General features: G+C 43.8%; 1 protein-coding gene across 1 annotated transcript in view; it reads right to left on the bottom strand.

Moving 5' to 3' along the window:
• LOC109374601 (protein FAM171A1-like) overlaps positions 1–18,358 on the bottom strand; it is a gene marked incomplete at its 3' end in the record, with an annotated part of 72,425 nt that extends 54,067 nt beyond the window's left edge. Inside the window, exon 1 of the mRNA XM_019629339.1 lies at positions 18,200–18,358. Coding sequence (XP_019484884.1) covers positions 18,200–18,296 — 97 coding nt within the window. The remainder of the gene's footprint in view (positions 1–18,199) is intronic.
• Positions 18,359–18,364: the final 6 nt, after the last annotated feature.

Raw genomic sequence — 18,364 nt, 5'->3', positions numbered from 1 at the left:
TTTAGGAGGGGTGAAAATGAGTTAAGTGGGCAGGAGCGGCCCGTGCAGAGGCTCGGCAGATGAGTGAAGAGAGCCAACAAACATCTAAAGCCCAGGCTGGTGTTTAGGAGGGTGGTCAGGACCAGGGATGAGCTCTGGAAGTCCACCAAGAAGAAGCTGGAAACTGCAGGCCCCGTGCAGAGAGGATGCTCTAGAGGGTTCAGGAATGGACCTCTAGGTCACATCTTCCTCTCAAGAGGAAGCAGAGGAGAGGAGGGACCCAAAGGAGACTAAGAAAGGGCAGTCCGAGCAGGAGAAGCCAAGCCAGGAGAGGCTAGTGCCACCAAAACCGGGACAGCATGTCATGGAGATGGAGGGACCATTGTCAAAGGATACAGGAAGCAGAGCATTCAGGGGTGAACTGATGGGTGAGCAAGTGAAGAGGCTGGGTGTAGACAGCAGCTTTCCTACCAATGAAATGGAAGAAATGCATAGTGTGAGGGGGCTGTAGGGCCACGGGGGTGCCATTGCACAGGTACGTCCTTACGGTGGGAGAGGCCTCAAGACCAACGTAAGACAGAGACGGAGCCACAAGCAGGCAGATGCTGGTCACACCGCTCAGACTGGAAGCTGGAATGCTACATGCCGGGACCGGGAGGTGCCTTTTCTGAACTTCCTCTCCCTCACGGTCCCTTCGTGAGCCCCCAGCTCCCTACAGTACGAATGACGTATGGCCTGCCTGGGTCTAGAGCCCACTCCTGAGCGCCCTGGCTCTTACCTGGGTGAGGGCTGCTTCTTCCGAAGGTGAGGAAATGAACATTTCAAGAGGTAAGGGGCTAGGGGACTCCGCTTCATTCATTTAAAAACACAAAGGTAAAACAGAAACTACTGTGAGCTAGAAAGACAAGCACGCATGAAGAGCATCCCTCTACTGGCTCCTCAGAGGTCTTCTGGGGCTCTGCAGGCAGCCAGGACTCTCCCCCGGGAGATAGATTACAAAAATGTCACTCAGGAATTCCACTGCCTCAGCAGTGCCTGAGCCACCTTCCACACAGCGACAAAGAAGAAAAGGCAGCTGGGGCAGCGGGCGGAGCCTGCCGCTGTCACCTAGGTATGGTGCAAAGCCATGATTTTTGAACAAGGCAGCTCAAAGATCTAGTCATTTGCTACTCCTTAAAAAAAAAAGGAAAAATAAATCAGGGACTCTACATCTATGAGTATTAATATTGTAGTCAGCTGGTCACCTATTATTTCTTTAAACAAGCCCCAACGACCAGGCAAAAAATGACTTATTCAAGATGCCATTTGCACAATACTTAAAAAAATGACACTAACATAAACTCATCCAAACGTATACACGTTACAGTTTCTAACAGTCACACTCGATCTAAAAAAAAAAACAGTACAAAAAGGTAGTTCATTATGAAATGCAAACTGGAATCAGGGCAATAGCAGTATTTCTGTTGCTCCCTGAACTAGTTTTTTTGGGGGGGTCAGAAATCCATGCAGTGTGATTGAAGGTGACCTACAGGCAGATTAAAGATACACAAACCAAAAGAAGATCACTGAGGGCTTTGGAGAGTTTTTATTGTGTACATAATAAATATTTTAATTGTATAAATGCGCAACCAAGTGAATACTTACCTAGAAAAAGACTTGCAACATCATACCTTGCAAGTCTTATGTCCATCCTAACACTTGAATGTATTCATACCTCTCTTGAAGCCAGACTCCGAACAAGGTGGGAATAAATTTTCTAGGCAGCTTTCTTAAGCTGAGAAGTTAAAAATCTTCACCTGTTGACAGGGGTGGCGGCAGCATAACTGGGGCAGATACAAGTAGCCCGATTCGATGGGGCTGTCTCCCTCTGTCTCTAAACATTAGGATCCGATGTGCGGGAGGGGTGGGGCCGGGGGAGCTCACTAGTTCACGTGTGGCCCACCGACCAGAAGCATGGTAAGAGATGTAGCATCTCAGAGGCCACATCAGACCCACTGGAGCAGAATCTGTGTTTAACAAGACCCGCAAGTGACTCGTATCCACGTTGAAGTTTGGGAAGCAGTGCTTAGGAGCGCATAGGGCTGCCCCACACCCAAGGGACTATGGAGACGAGGCAAGTCATCAAGTACTCCTCTCATTATATTACATTTCGTTTTATAATATTTTTCGGTTTTATTTACCTTTTCTCTAGAGTAACAGCTGCTTGCCTCCCTTTTCTTTATCCATCAAGCCTAAATTTTCAAAGTCATTTGGCTTCATGCTACCATCTACAGAAATGTCAACTTTAAATTAACATAAACAGGGTAGGAGGGAACGGAAAATATTTTTCAAGTTTGCTGTTAGGTATGATTATATAGTTTTTTTCTTCTTTTTTCTTTTGTGACCATTGTTAACTGGCTCATTAGCGAACCTGGGTTTTCACAGCAAACTAGGAAGTGGCTTAGCGCATCATCTGGGAAGATGACACGTAATTAGGACCACAGGGAAGGAGCCAGGGATGGGGCCATAGAAAGTCCAGAACAGGACTGCATGCACACAGTCTATGGTACAGACAGATGTTCTACAACAGGCCTACGTACGCCTGTTTCCACCTGGAACAGCAGCCCCACTAACTGAATTGCTAACTGATCCACTACACTGTAAACTTTGGAAGAGCGGGGATCACAGATCTATCCTGTATTGCCTGACAAATAGTAGAAGTGAGTCAATGAGTATCTGAGAATGAGTAAGGGAATAAATGAACAGCAGGTAAACCCAGGTTCCTCCTTGATCACTGCCCTTTTTCCTTTCCATTCCTGCAAAGGCGAGAGAGTGAAAGAAACCTCCAATCCACTGCTGGTTGCCAAGACGCCACTCCCCACCTGAGATGTCTCTGCTGTGGCTTCCAGGAAGACCACAGGAGGGACTTTTTCCCTCTGAGAGCTAAATCGCTCCCACCCCATCACTACAGTGACTGGCATCAGCTTCCTTATGCTTAATCCACTTTTAGGACATGGAAAGATCAATGCTGCACATTCAACAACCCTTATAGATACTGAGATCTGGGTAGAAGTGGTTATTTTCAACAGTTTTCAGTCTCTTTCTTCTGCTGCTGAAATGGACTTTACAGAGGTTGAACTTTCTGTACCATTTTGGTCACTGTGACGCGAACACTTTCCATTCACCCGAATGAAAAAGCAAGAACAAGAACGAGGGGAGAAAGTCAAGGAGATCAGTCACAACGACGACGAACTGTGTTCTAAACAAATGACATGAGATGAGCAGAGGCGGCTCAGGGCGGGGCAAGTTATGCTGGAAAAGCCAGACCCTTTCATGTTGGAACATTTGGTTGAAGATTAACCAACCAAGCAGAATAAATGGGAAAAGAGGATTTATAGTAATTTAGGAGAGGAAGATAGATCAGACATAGTAACCGGTTCACAGACTTAGAATAACACCCACTACTCATTATGCCCCAGTGGTCTGAGCAAGCTCAGCAACTTCACTGATAATTTCGCAGAAGAAAAGAAGGAAGAAAGGAAGGAGAAAAAGCTCTTGTTTTCAAATGCTTTATAAATAAACTCAGGAGGCTCGGTTGTGGGCGATATCATTATTCTTATCCCCCACCTCCTCCAAAAGCTACAATTCACATGGGAGATGGTGTGGTGCAGGCAGTACCTTCCTCCCCTTTTCTACGAGATTAATTCTTAGCCTTCAAACCCCAGCTGGTAAGCCCTGTGGGGCCTCCCCCACTGCCCAGTTAGTCATTCCCTCCTCTGCACCCCTACACGGTTTGCTTGACAGCACTTTTTGTTTATCTGTGCATCCCCCGCAGGAGCCTGAGTTCCTGAAAAGCGGGGGCTGGGGCTTAATTATCTCTGAATCCCCATAACTTGGAAGCCAAAGAAGTGGCTGATAATTGCCTACTTTCCTTATAAACATGTGAGACATGCTTGGTGGGCAGCTTAACGGCTGCCCAGGAACTGGGTGGCTCGGATTGGAGTCCCTGAGCGGAAATCACGACTGAAGCAGTCAGTGGGACCTGCCTAAACAAACCGAGCGAGGGCGGCAAGCTGCAAGGAGGGGGACGCATGTGGGATTACCACCGCCATGCTGCACCAGCACAGGACTTCAAGCCACCGTTTCTTGGGGTTTGTTTGGTTTTTTTCATGTATAAAAAAGAATCTCTCCAAAATACTTCTCAGGATTATGAGGAGCAAAACAGATAATGGGTTGGAAAGCACTTGAAAATCTATAATGGATCATATAAATTTGAGATAATAATATCAACATTGCAGTGGTGAAAAGTAAGAAAAGCAAAGACTCTGTTGGATGGGTAGGTGTGCAGATGGATGGATGGATGGATGGGTGGGTGGGTGAGTGGATGGATAGATAGATGGGTGGGTGGATAGATGGATGGATGACGGATGGATGGATGGATGAAGAATGGCTCATCAGCCATGAAGCAGCTAATGGGAAGATAAGGTTAGGAAGTGTCTAACTTCAAGTCTTGGCAGTCTACTCTCTTGTGTAAACATCTCCTTAAAGATTCTGATTTTAGAAACGGGAAGGTAAGAAGAGGAAATAGCCCCACCTAATGAACAAAATGTTATTTAACCAGCGCACATAAACAATACCCCTGGTCCAGAAGGTAGTAACTCCTTTTTCATGTTTAGCATTTATGTAGGTAATTTAACAAGAGCTGATTAAGAATGCATGTTTAATATTTAATGCGACATCTAATAGATTTCCATCAAGGCATGGCAAATGCCATCATTATAGGCAATGATTTTATTTTTAAATTTGAAGAGGCAAATGGGGTTCAAGATGGTAAAAAGAAAAACTGTTTCAAACAGTAGTGGGGTGAGTACACAATAGGCGCCTTTTATCAATTTTAATGCCAACCAAAAACCTACGTTACAGCACAAGAAAATACAAAGTGTATGTTAAAAGCCAGTTTACTAGTGTGCTCTGCCACAAATTGAGTGAGCTAAAGGCTCACTTTCTGAGTTTCATTTCACTAGGCATGTCTTTAAGTTTATAGGAAAGGGGAAAACGTACACATGCAAGTGTATGGCCTATGTGCCCAGTGGAGTCTTTTAGGAAGGAGACTTTTATTTCGCCGCAGCCAAACTGGTACCATTTGGACAATCCCCAGACTGAGGGTGCCTGGAGAGCAAAGCCCCCTTTTAAAAGGACTCCTTGTGCTCAAGCAGATGGGCTGTAAACTTGGCCAGACTGCAGACACTTGTCCTCCACCCTCACCAGTTGAATGCATTAACTTTTCTATCCCTTTCCCATATGCTTTATCACACACTCAGAAACATGGGCAGCAGATGGCAGGTAACAAAGAGACCGATCAGCCGAGCAAAAAGTGGAAAGCCTTGTTCTGAAGGAGGCATCAAAAAACCAGTCACCTCCAACCTGTGATTAGACAAGAATATGTAAAATAATCAAATGACATTAAACACAAGTAACTTATTCTATGCTATCCTTAAGAAGCAGATATTGCTCTTCGGCATTATAATATTTGAAATAACAGACTTAACGTTTATCTTATGCTATCCTGTTTTCCTAGCTCAGGATAACCACAGATCTCCTTAATATTAAAAAAAAAAATCGATACAGTAATAGAGCGACCAGCAATTCCCAAAGGATGACTTTCTGTCACATTAAACATGGAATAAATGTAGGGCTCTGAGGTTCCACCTTCAGGAATCAGACTGAACAAATGTATCTCACGAGCACTGAAGCAAGAAAATGTTCTAAATTTGCAAAAATAAAAAAATAAAACCAAAAAACCCTCTCCTTTTATAAAAATCTCTATTTTAATACAAAGAACAGAAGGGCTATTTATACCACTGCATCTGTCTGTGCAGAAGTCCAAAGAAGCCAGATAAAGGGCTTGGGAGAAGTATATCCAGTAAAAAGGTAACTGTGCATACGGCATGGTCACGTGGTGACTCAGGATTAATGTTAGCATCACTGGGCATTGCCCTGGTAAAGCCACTTCAGATGTGTGCCTTCTGAGCAGGAAGGTAGAGTGGAAATGAGTCGGAGAGAGCCACCCCTGACAGCTTGGGCACACCTCACCTGTGATAACCTGTATCATGAAACAACAGCAATGACAAAACCCTGCCACATGTGCGCTCTGGCTCCCACTCCACACTGGTCCTAGGAGCTCAGCACAGGAACTAGAGGGCAGTGGCCTTCAGTGGCAATGAACCCGACAACTGTCTCCCTACTCGTCTTAGGAAGAGGCTTGGGGAAACACTGTCTGGTACATCAGTTCTTTCTCCACCAGCACCTCACATAAAGAGAAACTGAGCCGAGCTACAGCTGAAACAGCACCACTGACCAATCAGAAATGCTCTGCCATCATCTTTTGTTCTACAACAGGGACTCTACTTGAATAATACTCCTATCACTAAAACTTGCCAACAGCCAGTACGTTAGTAGCACAAACAGAGGAAATAAGAAAACAATCATATACCTCGTCTAAATTTCCAAATGATATGCCCAGTCTTTAGGCGAGCTTTGTAAATCTCAAAGAATTTTTTTTTAACAGTAGACCATCTCCTGGTATGCTCAACGCAGATTTGAACTTTCTGCCTTCTCTAATTGATGTTTAGAACTTTATCATCTTTTTTAAAAGCCTATTAGAATACTTAAAGGAATTAATACATTAATGACTCAAAAGGGTTAATGAGATGTCCCAGGTAACTTCTAGAAGCTTCTCAGTCCTCAAGAGAGTCTGGCACTTGTTGGAGTGTATCAACTCTCCAATTGGCCAACATTCCAATTGGCACATACATTTTGGTTTCCTTTAAGGAGAACAGGCATTGCTACGGTTCTATATAACCTGTAGCTGTGTGTCAGTAGTATGCAATACTAGGCTCTGAAAGGATTATTTTTATTTCCTCTTCCTCTCATTCCTCCTCCACACATGCACACATCATGGCTTATCTGCTACGTGATAAAGCGGTTCTACCTGATCAGATATGATATTCATTGGGGAAACAATTTGGCCATGTGATCGACTGTAATAAAATATCAAAGAAAAATAAAAGTTGGCATTAAAACATTGTTGTAAATAACAAACAATGGTGAAACTTCAATTTTGATTTCTAAAAGTGTTGCAACACTCTTCAAAAACCAAAGCCATTTATAGCTGGAAAATAAAATGTATGCACTATATTGTCTGTCTATCATCTATCTATTGTATCCATCCATCCATCCATCCATCCATCCATCCATCCATCCATCCATCCTTCTATAAATCTGCCCACCAAAATGACTAACATTACAAAGACTAACACCACCACATGTTGGTGAGAATTTAGAGTAATAGAAATTTACACATATTTTTTGGTGAGAGTATAGAAAGATACAACTAACTTGGAAAAAGTTCTAGCCATTTCTTATGAGACTAAACATTCACCTACTATATCATCCTGAAATACCTCTCCTCAGTATTTTCCCAAGAGCAATGACAACACATGTCCACAGAACTGTATACAAACGTTCATAGCAGCTATATTTCCAATAGCCAAACACCTGAAAAACTTGTGTCTACCAAGAAGACAACAGATAAAGTGTAGAACAGTCATACCGTGGACTACTACTCAGAATTAAGAAAAAACAATCTACCGATAAAGGCAACAAGGATGGATCTCAAAAAACATTATGGTGAATGAAAGAAGCCACAGTATATTCTGTATGGTTCCATTCATATGAAGTTCTAGAACAGGTAAAAAATAATCTATGGTGGGAAAAAGTCAGAATAGTGGTTGCCCCTAAGGGGTAGAAAGCAGGGATTTACTGACAAGGGGCACAAAGGAACTCTCTGGAATGACAGCAATATTCTGTATCATGATGGGATTTGGGGTTGCACAGATGTACACATGTCAACACAAGATTTGCATATTTCCTTGTATGCAAATTTTCCTATGAGAAAAAATCATAAACAAATATTAAATACTAATTAATGACATGCATGCTGCAGTATTTGGAGGAAGAGCACTGACATCTGAGACATCCTTTAAAATACATAAAAAAATAAGATGGATAAATGGATGGATAGAAGGATGAATCAATTACCGATAAGTAATAAAGCAGGGATGGTGAAATGCTAGTGGTAGAATGTACGTGGTGAGTACGGGTATTCACTGTAAAATTCCTTCTACTCTTTTGTATGGTGGAACATTTTCATGAAATAAGTTAGAAAAAAATTGGTTCTAGTCCCATAACAACATCATTTAAAAAATTACTTTGGGATCACTGCATCAGCAAAGAGGAACTAGGCAGCTTTTTTTTTTTTTTTAAGAAAAAGATTAAACTTCTGCAAGTAAGTTCAAATATCAAATAAATATAAGGAAGTGTATTTCACACTTACTTCACAGTCAATAAAGCCCTCCCTTGATGCCAAAAGGCAAGCAAGGGCATCTCATTATACTTTACACATCCAAACAGACGTTTTTTTACAAAGAGCCACATCCTTCCCTGGCCCCCACTCTCCAATTGATGGGTCCTAACAAGTTTCTCTTGTATAAACAGTTTGCAAAATACTAATGGACTTTAAACACAAGCCAGAAGACTCCCCCACTCCCAGCTGGGTGTAACCCTCCATCCCACCCAGTGCCATCGGACCTCCCTCAAGCTCATCCGAGCTGCTTGTTCGAGCTGCTTCTCCCCTCTGCACATCTGCCTGCCACAGCACCAAGCACACAGCTTTGCTTAGGAGCTGCTCAGTAAGTAACTGTTCAAGGTGGCTTTCCATGGTTCAAAGGCAAGCAGGGACCGCGCCAGTGGGCATTTCTGTCTTTCGGCATAAAAATGACCAGGCCCACTAGGAACCCCCTTTTTATACTGGTAAAGCGCCATGATGATTCAAATTGTGTGAAATTATAATTTCATCCTCCCAAGTCATAAAGCTGCCTAGTCTCAGGGTGATGTCCAGGTGGCTTAGTGTCACACAAGGTGGACTCTGTCCCGTGCTGTGTGACTTTGGGAGAGTGGTGTAACCTCTCAGTGCCTCCCATGCCTCTTCTATAATGTGAGACTGATATTTACACCTCACAGGACTGATGTAAGGATTAAATTAAATAATCCATTCAGATACTTAGCATTGTGCCCAGCACGTAATACGTACCCAATACATGTTAGCGAATCGCTCTTTTTTCACGTCTAGGTGAATGAAGCTGAGAGTGCCTGCTACAACTACCTGCTTTAACATTAAGGATAACAGAGGTATCATTAATATTTACTATTCAAAAACATAGTCAGTTACAGTCATCGAAATAAACTTCACTTCCAGGTTCTCAGGGTCAAAATACAAAACCTCAGGGCCACTTCACATACAATATCTGGTACTGCATAAGCTGCCTTAGGTTTTCCTGGCATAGGAGTCCCCAGAATTTAGAGTTTAGATCAAAAGTCTCAGTCAGGGCAGGAAGGGACAGAGAAGTCCCTGGTCCAAGCTCTTCTCAGGACTCCCCGAGAGAACACCCTCGCAGTCCTCTTCCCTGCTCACTTCAGCCTCCCAGATGGGAGTAGTCTGCCCAATGGAGCCCGAGTGACCCCTCCCTCTACATCAAGGCTGCGGCAGACAGAAAGAGCCCCCCAAAGACATCCATGCCCCCTGGAACCTGCGACTATCTTACGTTAAAAGGCAAAAGGGACTGCAGAAGTAACTAAGGTTACAGACTTTAGGGAGATTTTCCTAGATTATCCCAAAGGCCCAATCTAATCACATGAGCCCTTAAACGGAAAGAGCTGTCTCTGTTTGTGGTCAGAGACAACACAGAGGGAGATATACAAGAGACGGGATGTGTGAGAACCAGATGTGCTGTTGCTGTCCTGGCAATGGAAGGGGCAAGGGGACAAAGAATACAGGTGGCCTTAAGAAGAAAGGCCCTCACTGACAGCCAGCAAAGAAACTGGGACCTAGGCCCTCCATCGGCAAGGACTGAATTCTGGTAACCTGGATGCGTTTGGAAGTGACTTCTTCCCGGGAACCTCCAAAAAGGAGCACAGCCCTGCTGAGCCTTCATTTCGGTCTCTTGTGGCCCTAAGCAGAGACTCAGCTGTGCTCAAACTTCCCACCCATTGGAAACTATAGGGTAACAATGGGTGCTGCTTCAAAGGTGCTATATGTGGGGTAATTTGCGAAGGCAACAATAGGAAAACTAATGCAATGGCCCTTAAAATAACTGAGGTTCCCTAAATGGTCTCCTCCTATCTTTTTTGGCCTAGACCACACATTCTCTGGGATGGATCATCTTTCGTAAACTAGGCTCAGAAGCTACTTTTTTGTCTGCCTTACTTTTAAAAATGTTTTTTAAAAACAATGTGCGTGGAGTTCCTCCAACTGATGAACTCAGTTCAGCTCTTCTGGGGTTGAGCCTGTGCTGACCGAGGAGAAAGTGCTGCCAGAAGGGCTGTGTGACATAGGAGCCTGCAGGTCCAGCCCAGCACTCACGAACACATCATGGATGGATAATGACATGGATAACCACAGCACACAAAGCCAAGAGACCTGATTTGAAGCTCTCCTTTAATGTGCTGTGGAGGGTCAATCAATCTTCAATTTGGTATCTAGGACCAAACACAATCCTTCAGGTATGGTCCCACCAGTACAGGACATAACAGGATTGCCTCCTAATCTTTCTAGAAACCATGCATTCATCAGGACAGCCCAAGGTCACCCTAGCAGCTCTGATAACCAAGCCACACTGTCTACTCACCTTTTACTGTATTTGCCGGCGTATAAGACGATTTTTTGGCCCTGAAAAATATGCCTCCAAGTGAGGGGTCGTCTTATACGCCAGGTACACTTCAGATAGACTGCCCATAGTGCTTGCCCCGTGCCATAGTGGCCTCCCGATGCCCGCCCACTTCATTCCACATACCGTTCAGGCATCAGCAGCGCTGCTGGGTGTATGCTCGGCTGTTATGGATTTTGCTGTTATGCGATTTTACCACACTCACAAAATCGCACACAGCCGACCATATAACAAACTCTGTATTTTGAGTGGAAATGTTAGGGGGTCGTCTTATACGCCGAGTCGTCTTATACGCCGGCAAATACGGTACTAAACTAATCTTGTAGTCACCTAAAAGGTCTAAGTCTTTTTCTTAATAATTAAAAAAATAGGTTTCTTCCTTTCTATTCTGTAATTTTGCTAACTTTAACCCATATTTACTGTCTGCAAAGTTTTTTTTTAATCTAAATTTTGCAACCCCATGCTATAGACTGAATGTTTGTATCTCCCCAGAATTCATACCTTGAAACACAACCTTTAATGTTATCATATTTGAAGGTGGTGCCTTGGGAGGTGACTCTGTCATGAGGGTGGAGCCCTCGTGAATGGGATGAGTGTCCTTATAAGAACAGACACCACAGGGAGCTTCCTCGACCCTTCTGCTATGTGAGAACATGGCAGAAAGATGGCCGTCTATGAACCAGGACGCAGACTCTGACCAGACACCAAATCTGCCAGTGCCTTGATCTTGGACCTCCCAGCCTTCAAAACTGTGAGAAACAAATTTCTGTTGTTTATAAGTCACCCAGTCTCTGGTATTCTGTATTAGCAGCCTGAATGGACTAAGATGCCCCCTTTCGCTTTTATCTCATCAAGAAAGTATGATCAATTTCCCAGCAACATACTCACCCAAATCACTGATAAATCATTATTAATACTAAACTACAAATTCAAAATGACTAATAATCAAATAATTAAGAATAAGAAAAAAAATGTTAATAAAATATTAAGACCCAAGTTACATGTGCTTTAATTATTTCTGTTTAAGTTTCCATTAGAAAATGCTTCTTGTTGACCCTTCTCTCCAAAAGAACATATAAGCTATGACTGATGCAAAGAAACCAAACCACAACCACATTCCAATCCTACCAGTATAAGGAGGGAGAGAGTGAACCTCATCTCTAGGCTCTGCTACTTACTGTTCTGAAATCAGAAACCTTACTAATCTGACTCACTTTATGGATTAAGGACAGGTTTAATGAGCGTTCAGCAGCTTCAGTTCAGCTCTGTCCAAACTGCATTAAAAATTAAATTATAAATCTTTCCCTCAATATGAATTTAATAATTTTTCTATTCAAATTCTGATCTCAAAAAGTGAGTCTAAGCAAATAAAATGTTCATCTGACTTGGAAAGAGTTGTCTTTCCTCATTAAACTTACGCTGCTCTATCCCTGTGGGATAGAGAATAAAACAAAATAGTAAAACCAACCAATCTTTTATAAATTCAATACTCACTTCCAAGGTGTCTTTTCCTAAGCCAGCTTTTCCTATGCCATTTGCTACTTCCCACAATTCCAAAGGATTTTGGAATCTTTTTTGATTCAAAAAAGATATTGCCAATTCTGAGAGTTGAGTATGTGTTTCTATGTTTTATATAAAAGGGTTCGAAAGACTTGATGAACATATTAAATCCATATTTGATCATCTATCTTCCCATGAAATTTAAGTAATATGCGCTCTACTCAGTTGTTTCTGTAATTATTATTCATAGCGTCAACCAACATTTTCCAATCCATGCAGTAACTGCTTAAATATCTCATCACCAAGAAGACATCTCTTACAACTTTAGATCTCATCTGCAAAAACAGAAATACTTATTTTGGTGCTTGTAATAAAGGTCCTCAAGGATCCCCAACATGGCTCCAATTTGGCAGAATTTTGTTAAACAGATGCAAAAGCTCCATGCTCTTCTCTAATCGTTATCTTCAGTGGTTTGGTCCCAAAAAGTAGTCCGTCCACACTCTACCATTACCCTGACCTCATGGGTGCATCTCTTTTCACAGTTCTTGGGGGTTTAGGGTCTGTATGAGTTTCCTACTGTTACTATAACAACCCCACAAAACATAGTGGCTTTAAAGAACATGGAATGACCACTTTACAGTTCTGGAAGTCAGAAGCCCCAAATCAGTATCACTGGGCTAAAATTCTGGAAGCTCTGGGGCACGCGCGTCTGTGTGCGTGTGTGTGCGTGTGTGTGCGTGTGTGTGTGCGTGTGTGTGTGTCTGTGTGCGTGTGTGTGTGCGTCTGTGTGCGTGTGCGTGTGTGTGTGTCTGTGTGCGTGCGTGTGTGTCTGTGTGCGTGTGTGTGTGCGCGCGTGTGTGTGTGTCCGGCTTGCATTCCTTGGCTCATGGTCCTTCCTCCACTTTCACAGCCATCAGTGAGGCATCTTTAATCTCTCTCTGATTCTGACTCTCTGCTTCCATTGTCACATTGTCTGATGCTGCCTCCCTCTCGTAAGAATCCTGGAGATTACACTGGATCCACGTGAATAATCCAGAACAATCTTCCCAGATCAAGACCCTTAACTTCATCGGTTCTGTAAAGTCTCTGTTGCCGTGTAAAGTAATACATAGTCACAGGTTCCCAGGGTTAGGGTGTGGACAGCTTTGGGGGCCATTATTCCAGATGCCATAGGGTCTGTGTGGCTAGAGAGTGCCATTATCTCAGGTCACCTCACCTCTCCCAGCCTGAGTCTCCTTGTCTCCAGAACATGGAGTATAAACTTGACCTCCAAGACCCTTCTGATACTATATAAGTGCATCTATCTTGATTTCTAAGACAGCTATATAAATGTGTTCCATAAATGCATCTGTAAGATTACCAACTACATAGGTTATAAGGTACAGAAAGGACCTAAGGAGACACCCAGATGTCAAGTCTCGTTGATAGACAACCTAAGCTGTGTTGGGTTGGGGAAGGAGGCTGAAAGATGAGGAGTTTGATATAAGTAAATACAGCTGGGATACAAGGTAAAGGGAAGAGAAAAGGTGACGTCATCCACATAAAATGGTTTAATTAACACAATCTGTAAGAATTAATAAATTTTGTAAGGGGTAAGGGAAAGAGAGTAAATATTCTCAGACTGACTGGAATCTGAGAGGAAGGGCAGGTGGCAAATCATTGTCAGGAGAGGTTGGCTCACAGGAAGGTGGGATCTTCTTAAATATGCTGATGGAACTGTTTATTTTAAGGGCCCTTATTATAAACTACTTCCTAAAGGGGTTGAGTGTGTCAAATTTTACCTATTTACAAAGTCCATTTTACAAAAATAATGCTTTTTTTTAATGTCGGGCATACTATTGGGTCATACTATAGAATTTTTTTTAAAAAACTTCTACAATTAATCAGTCGATTAAAATGTTGAAGCTTATTTTTAAAAATACATTCAGTTCCATGTTTGCTGGTAGGACTGTGGTCTTTAAAAGTTCTGAAGTCATATTTGGTGATATCAAATGAAAATGACTTGTTTGTAATATTTCTCTATAACGTGATTAAACTACAATAGCATTATTGAAGTATATTATAATTTCCATTAAACATGTTTCACAAAAGGTACAAAAGGCAGCTATCACAAGATAAATTCTTCAAACTAGATTTCTGAAAAAATTTTTATCCAATTTTCCCTTTAATATACAGCATTATACATGTCTGCTGGTATCTGTCCAACTTATTTCCCTGTACTTTTCTAGTAAGTAGTAATTACTAAAATTACTAAATTAGTATTTAACAATAATAGAGATGTACAGTTAGATTCACAGAGATACCATCACTAATTTGTTCAAAATGAAGAGCTAATGAACACTTAGAAAGTACTTTCGTTTGCAAGCTATTCGTTTAGAAATCTAGGCGACGGCTTCTTTCTTTTGGTTAGGATTTTTAAGCTAGTAAAATACAAACTTTCTTTGCTGTACACCACAACATAGTATAAGACAGCTACAAGCAGGATGCAAAAATAATTCATAAATTCATTTCAAAGACTTTGCCAGAGATTCCCTTAACTTTGCTGTTACATAGGGTTCTCACACCTGGCTTGCAATAAAGCCCAACCACCTCTGCAAGTCCACGTCCTAGTTTCCCAGGACGTGAGCCCTTGAGTTTTATTTAGATGATATGTTCTTACTACAATGTCAGCAGAAGTCACCCTTGTTGGCTGATCCTCCTGGTATCTTCTATGGCTTCCAGGTCTTTCAACTGATCACAGTGTTCCAATAACGGAAATTTGAGTTTGGCAAAGAACAGACCTCTCAGAACGGAGACAGCCAACCATTTGCCTTTAATGTTATGGCAGAGTGTAGCGTTTCTGAGATGAACAAAAAGTTAACACATCGTTGCCAAATTAGATAATGAGCAGCAAAGTCAAGATCATACATTACAAGTCCGAGTATGAAGTCCTTAACCTAGCTCTAACTTTTTTGGCACATCAAGAGTGCTGGGCTTCAAAAGTACATTCCTAGAGAGTCCATCTGCACAATTTACTGCTCTTCAAGGAGAGCCCCCCTCTACTAAAGCCAGTCTCAGAGCACAATTTGTAAGAGATGGAAAAGGAAAAATTAGTCCATACTTCGGAATAACAGTTTGTGTAAAATTCCCAGAAAAAAATTAGGTACTATAAATACTTTAGAGCAACTTAGATGAAACACTTAATAAAAACATTCCATCATAATCTAGAGCTAGTTCAAATCCATGATTAGCACAGCCTCACTGTGACAATCGTTGACTGGGAAATCCCTTCCCTGATTCAAAGCAGCTACAGTAAGAAGGGAGAGTCTGAAGCCAGACCTTAAATCTTATCTTGAATATATAAACAGCAAAGTAATGCCAAAAAGTTTTGCAAGGTGTTTCCTCAGATGAGGTACGAAAGATTCATTTAATAACGTGTCCCTTAGTCCCAAGAACTGAATGGAAATAGTATGGCATGTGATCTGTGTATTTCAGGTCTCTGAATTTTTCCCAATTTCTAAATCCTGTTGGTCCACAATATCTGTGCACACAAGCATGTTCAAAGTATGTTTCAAGTAAGTTTCAACAGTAAGAGCTAAACTCTTACAAATTAGGTTTCAGGGAAGGTGAACACTGAAGTTTTCTTCTTAAAATGCACGCTAAGGACGATGACTTCATATTGCACTACAGTATATGTACTAGCTGTCTTCAACCCTTCATCCATGTAGCACTGACCATGTGCAAAACCATCTACAAACTGCTGTGGCAAATGCAAAGTGAAATCAGATGTAGCATTGGTCTTCATTGTGTATATGATCCAGGAGAGGAGAGAAGACACAATTTTAAAACTGTTACAAAGTACGAAAATGGTTTGAAGAACTCAGTGGGGCAAATGAAGGAGACCTTAGAATGTCAAGAGAGATATATTGCCCATTCCCATAAAAATACTATCTCAAAATCCAGATGCCAAGGTAGTTAGACCCTGACTTCTGGTAGGGCTCCTAGGCTCAACTCTTTAAAAAGCCATCCTTATCCAATCAAGGAAGTAATCTAGGCAGAAAAATATTCCAAGATGGGTCTTCCACTCAAACCATCGCGTATATTATTAAGATTCTCTGAGCCACGGCATAAATATCCTCACGGGTTGATCTTTTCTCTCCCAGTTCACAGAACTTTCCATGTCTGAGAGTTGAGTTACCTGATCTGATTTTTAGCAGCAAGTAAAATGTGGTCTCTGACATAAACCTGGTCAGTTTTTTCATGACTTTTTTTTTCCAGTTGAGGCCCACCAACCCTTCCCCTATTTTACAAGTGCATGAACTTAATGCTTCTAGTGATTGCATTTCAAGTGCAAAACGAAAAATTCAACCAGTTCTTTGGAATTAATGGCACCCTTGAAACGCAAATATCATTCATGAAAATAGCTGATTCAAAAAGCGGTGGGGTATTAATGAAAGAGGCTACAACTCAACACTGATGATCTAATGTCCTAAACATTCATTTCCTCCACGAAGAAACACATCGGTCTTTTTGTCTCTTGTCAACGTTCCCCCTTCCATGATATATACATTGCTAAATTTACACACAATTCATAATGCTCATATTATACCATAGCTATAGAAAAAGCAATGCATGAAAGAGATGCCAGCAAATGGTACAGCAAGGCACGGATCTGAAAGCCTTTAATTCAGCTTGTAGGTAACAAACGAAACCCAGCAGAGTGTGGGTAGAATGTTCTTTCCTGTCACAGGACAGGGGTGGAAGGCCATCCAGGTTCTCTGCTCCCCTATTTGTTATAAGGGAAGAAGATTAGCATGAGGATGGGGGTAAGGCCAGGTCTGAGCAAGAGGACACTGGATGGAGCGCTCCTGGTTCATTCTGTCTGCAGGGTTTACTTCACAGGACACACACCTTCCTGCACGGAACGGACGTGGGCAAGGAGGCTGGGGAGGAGGGGGGGATGTCCAGGGCTGCAGCGGGGGACGGAGAGGCCCCCGGGAGGCCGGCGGCGGTGTCCTGTGGGGATGCTGATACCTCTCTGCTGAGGCCTCACTCGCCCGTTGGAAAAGGCCGGCAACAGGGAAGCACTCGATTTTGTCCCCACAAACGCGTGCAAAGGAAGCCGTGGGGTCATTCCCAAATAAATCCGTATTTTAAAAACAAAAGACAGGCTCGTGGCCATTCTCAGAGGTGACCACACTACTCCCAGGGCTGGAGAGCAGATTTGCAGAGGCCAAAGATTAGACAAAAGGCAAAGAGCTGGCGACAGACAGACCTGGAAATGATTTTTTTTTATGAGATGATGAGCGCCTAGTACTACCAATTTCTCCCCTTCTGCGGGGTGATTACTCGTGCGCCGATCAGATCACGCCGGACGTGCTGGAAAAGTCGTATGATGAAGAGGAGGAGGAGGAGACCCCAAAACTTTCCCGAACTGCGGCAAGCTGGTGGCGGGCAGCGGCCGCGGACCTCGGGGTTCCAGGATGCAGGGAGCACCCCGGGGACGGCGGTCACCCCTTCGGCCACCACAACAAAAGGGCCCAGCGCAGCCTCTGCGCCGCGGCTTCTAGGACCTGAACCCACAGAGGGGAGCGGGCGGCGGTGACCCTGGGGCCGCCCCTGTCGCCGGGGCGAAGGAGGCGAGATGGAGCCCGCGTGTCAGTGTCACCGCATAAAGGAAAGGACCTTTGGATGCATCCGAACGCGCCACCCCCAAGGAGCAAGGCCGGTGCTACCCGCACCCCCGCCGGGCCCCCCACCCCCAGCCTCTCGGGAGCATCTGCTCCGGGCCCCTCGGAGTCCCAGGGCGGCGCCGCCCCCTCCGGAGCGCGGCGCGGGGGCCGCAGGCCCGACTCCGGCGGCCGCGACACAATGCGGCCCGACAGCCTTCCCGCCGCCGCAGCCTCTGCGGCAGGCCCGGGGCGCACACAAAAGCCCGCCGGCCGGGGCCTCGCCTCCCGGCTCCGCCGCGCACCCACCTTGGGCTCCGGCGCCCGGCTCCCGCAGCGTCTTGGTCACCGCCTTCCAGACGTGGCAGCCCAGCAGGCAGAGCAGCAGCGCCGCCGACCTGCTCATCTCCGCGCCGCGGGACCCCGGGCCGGCTCGGCCTCGCCGACCACCGGGATGGAGCGGCGCGTCAGGGG

This window comes from Hipposideros armiger, unplaced genomic scaffold, assembly GCF_001890085.2.
Source record: "Hipposideros armiger isolate ML-2016 unplaced genomic scaffold, ASM189008v1 scaffold_844, whole genome shotgun sequence".
Classification (NCBI taxonomy): Eukaryota; Metazoa; Chordata; class Mammalia; order Chiroptera; family Hipposideridae; genus Hipposideros; species Hipposideros armiger.
This window is presented reverse-complemented; position numbering and strand designations above follow the sequence as displayed.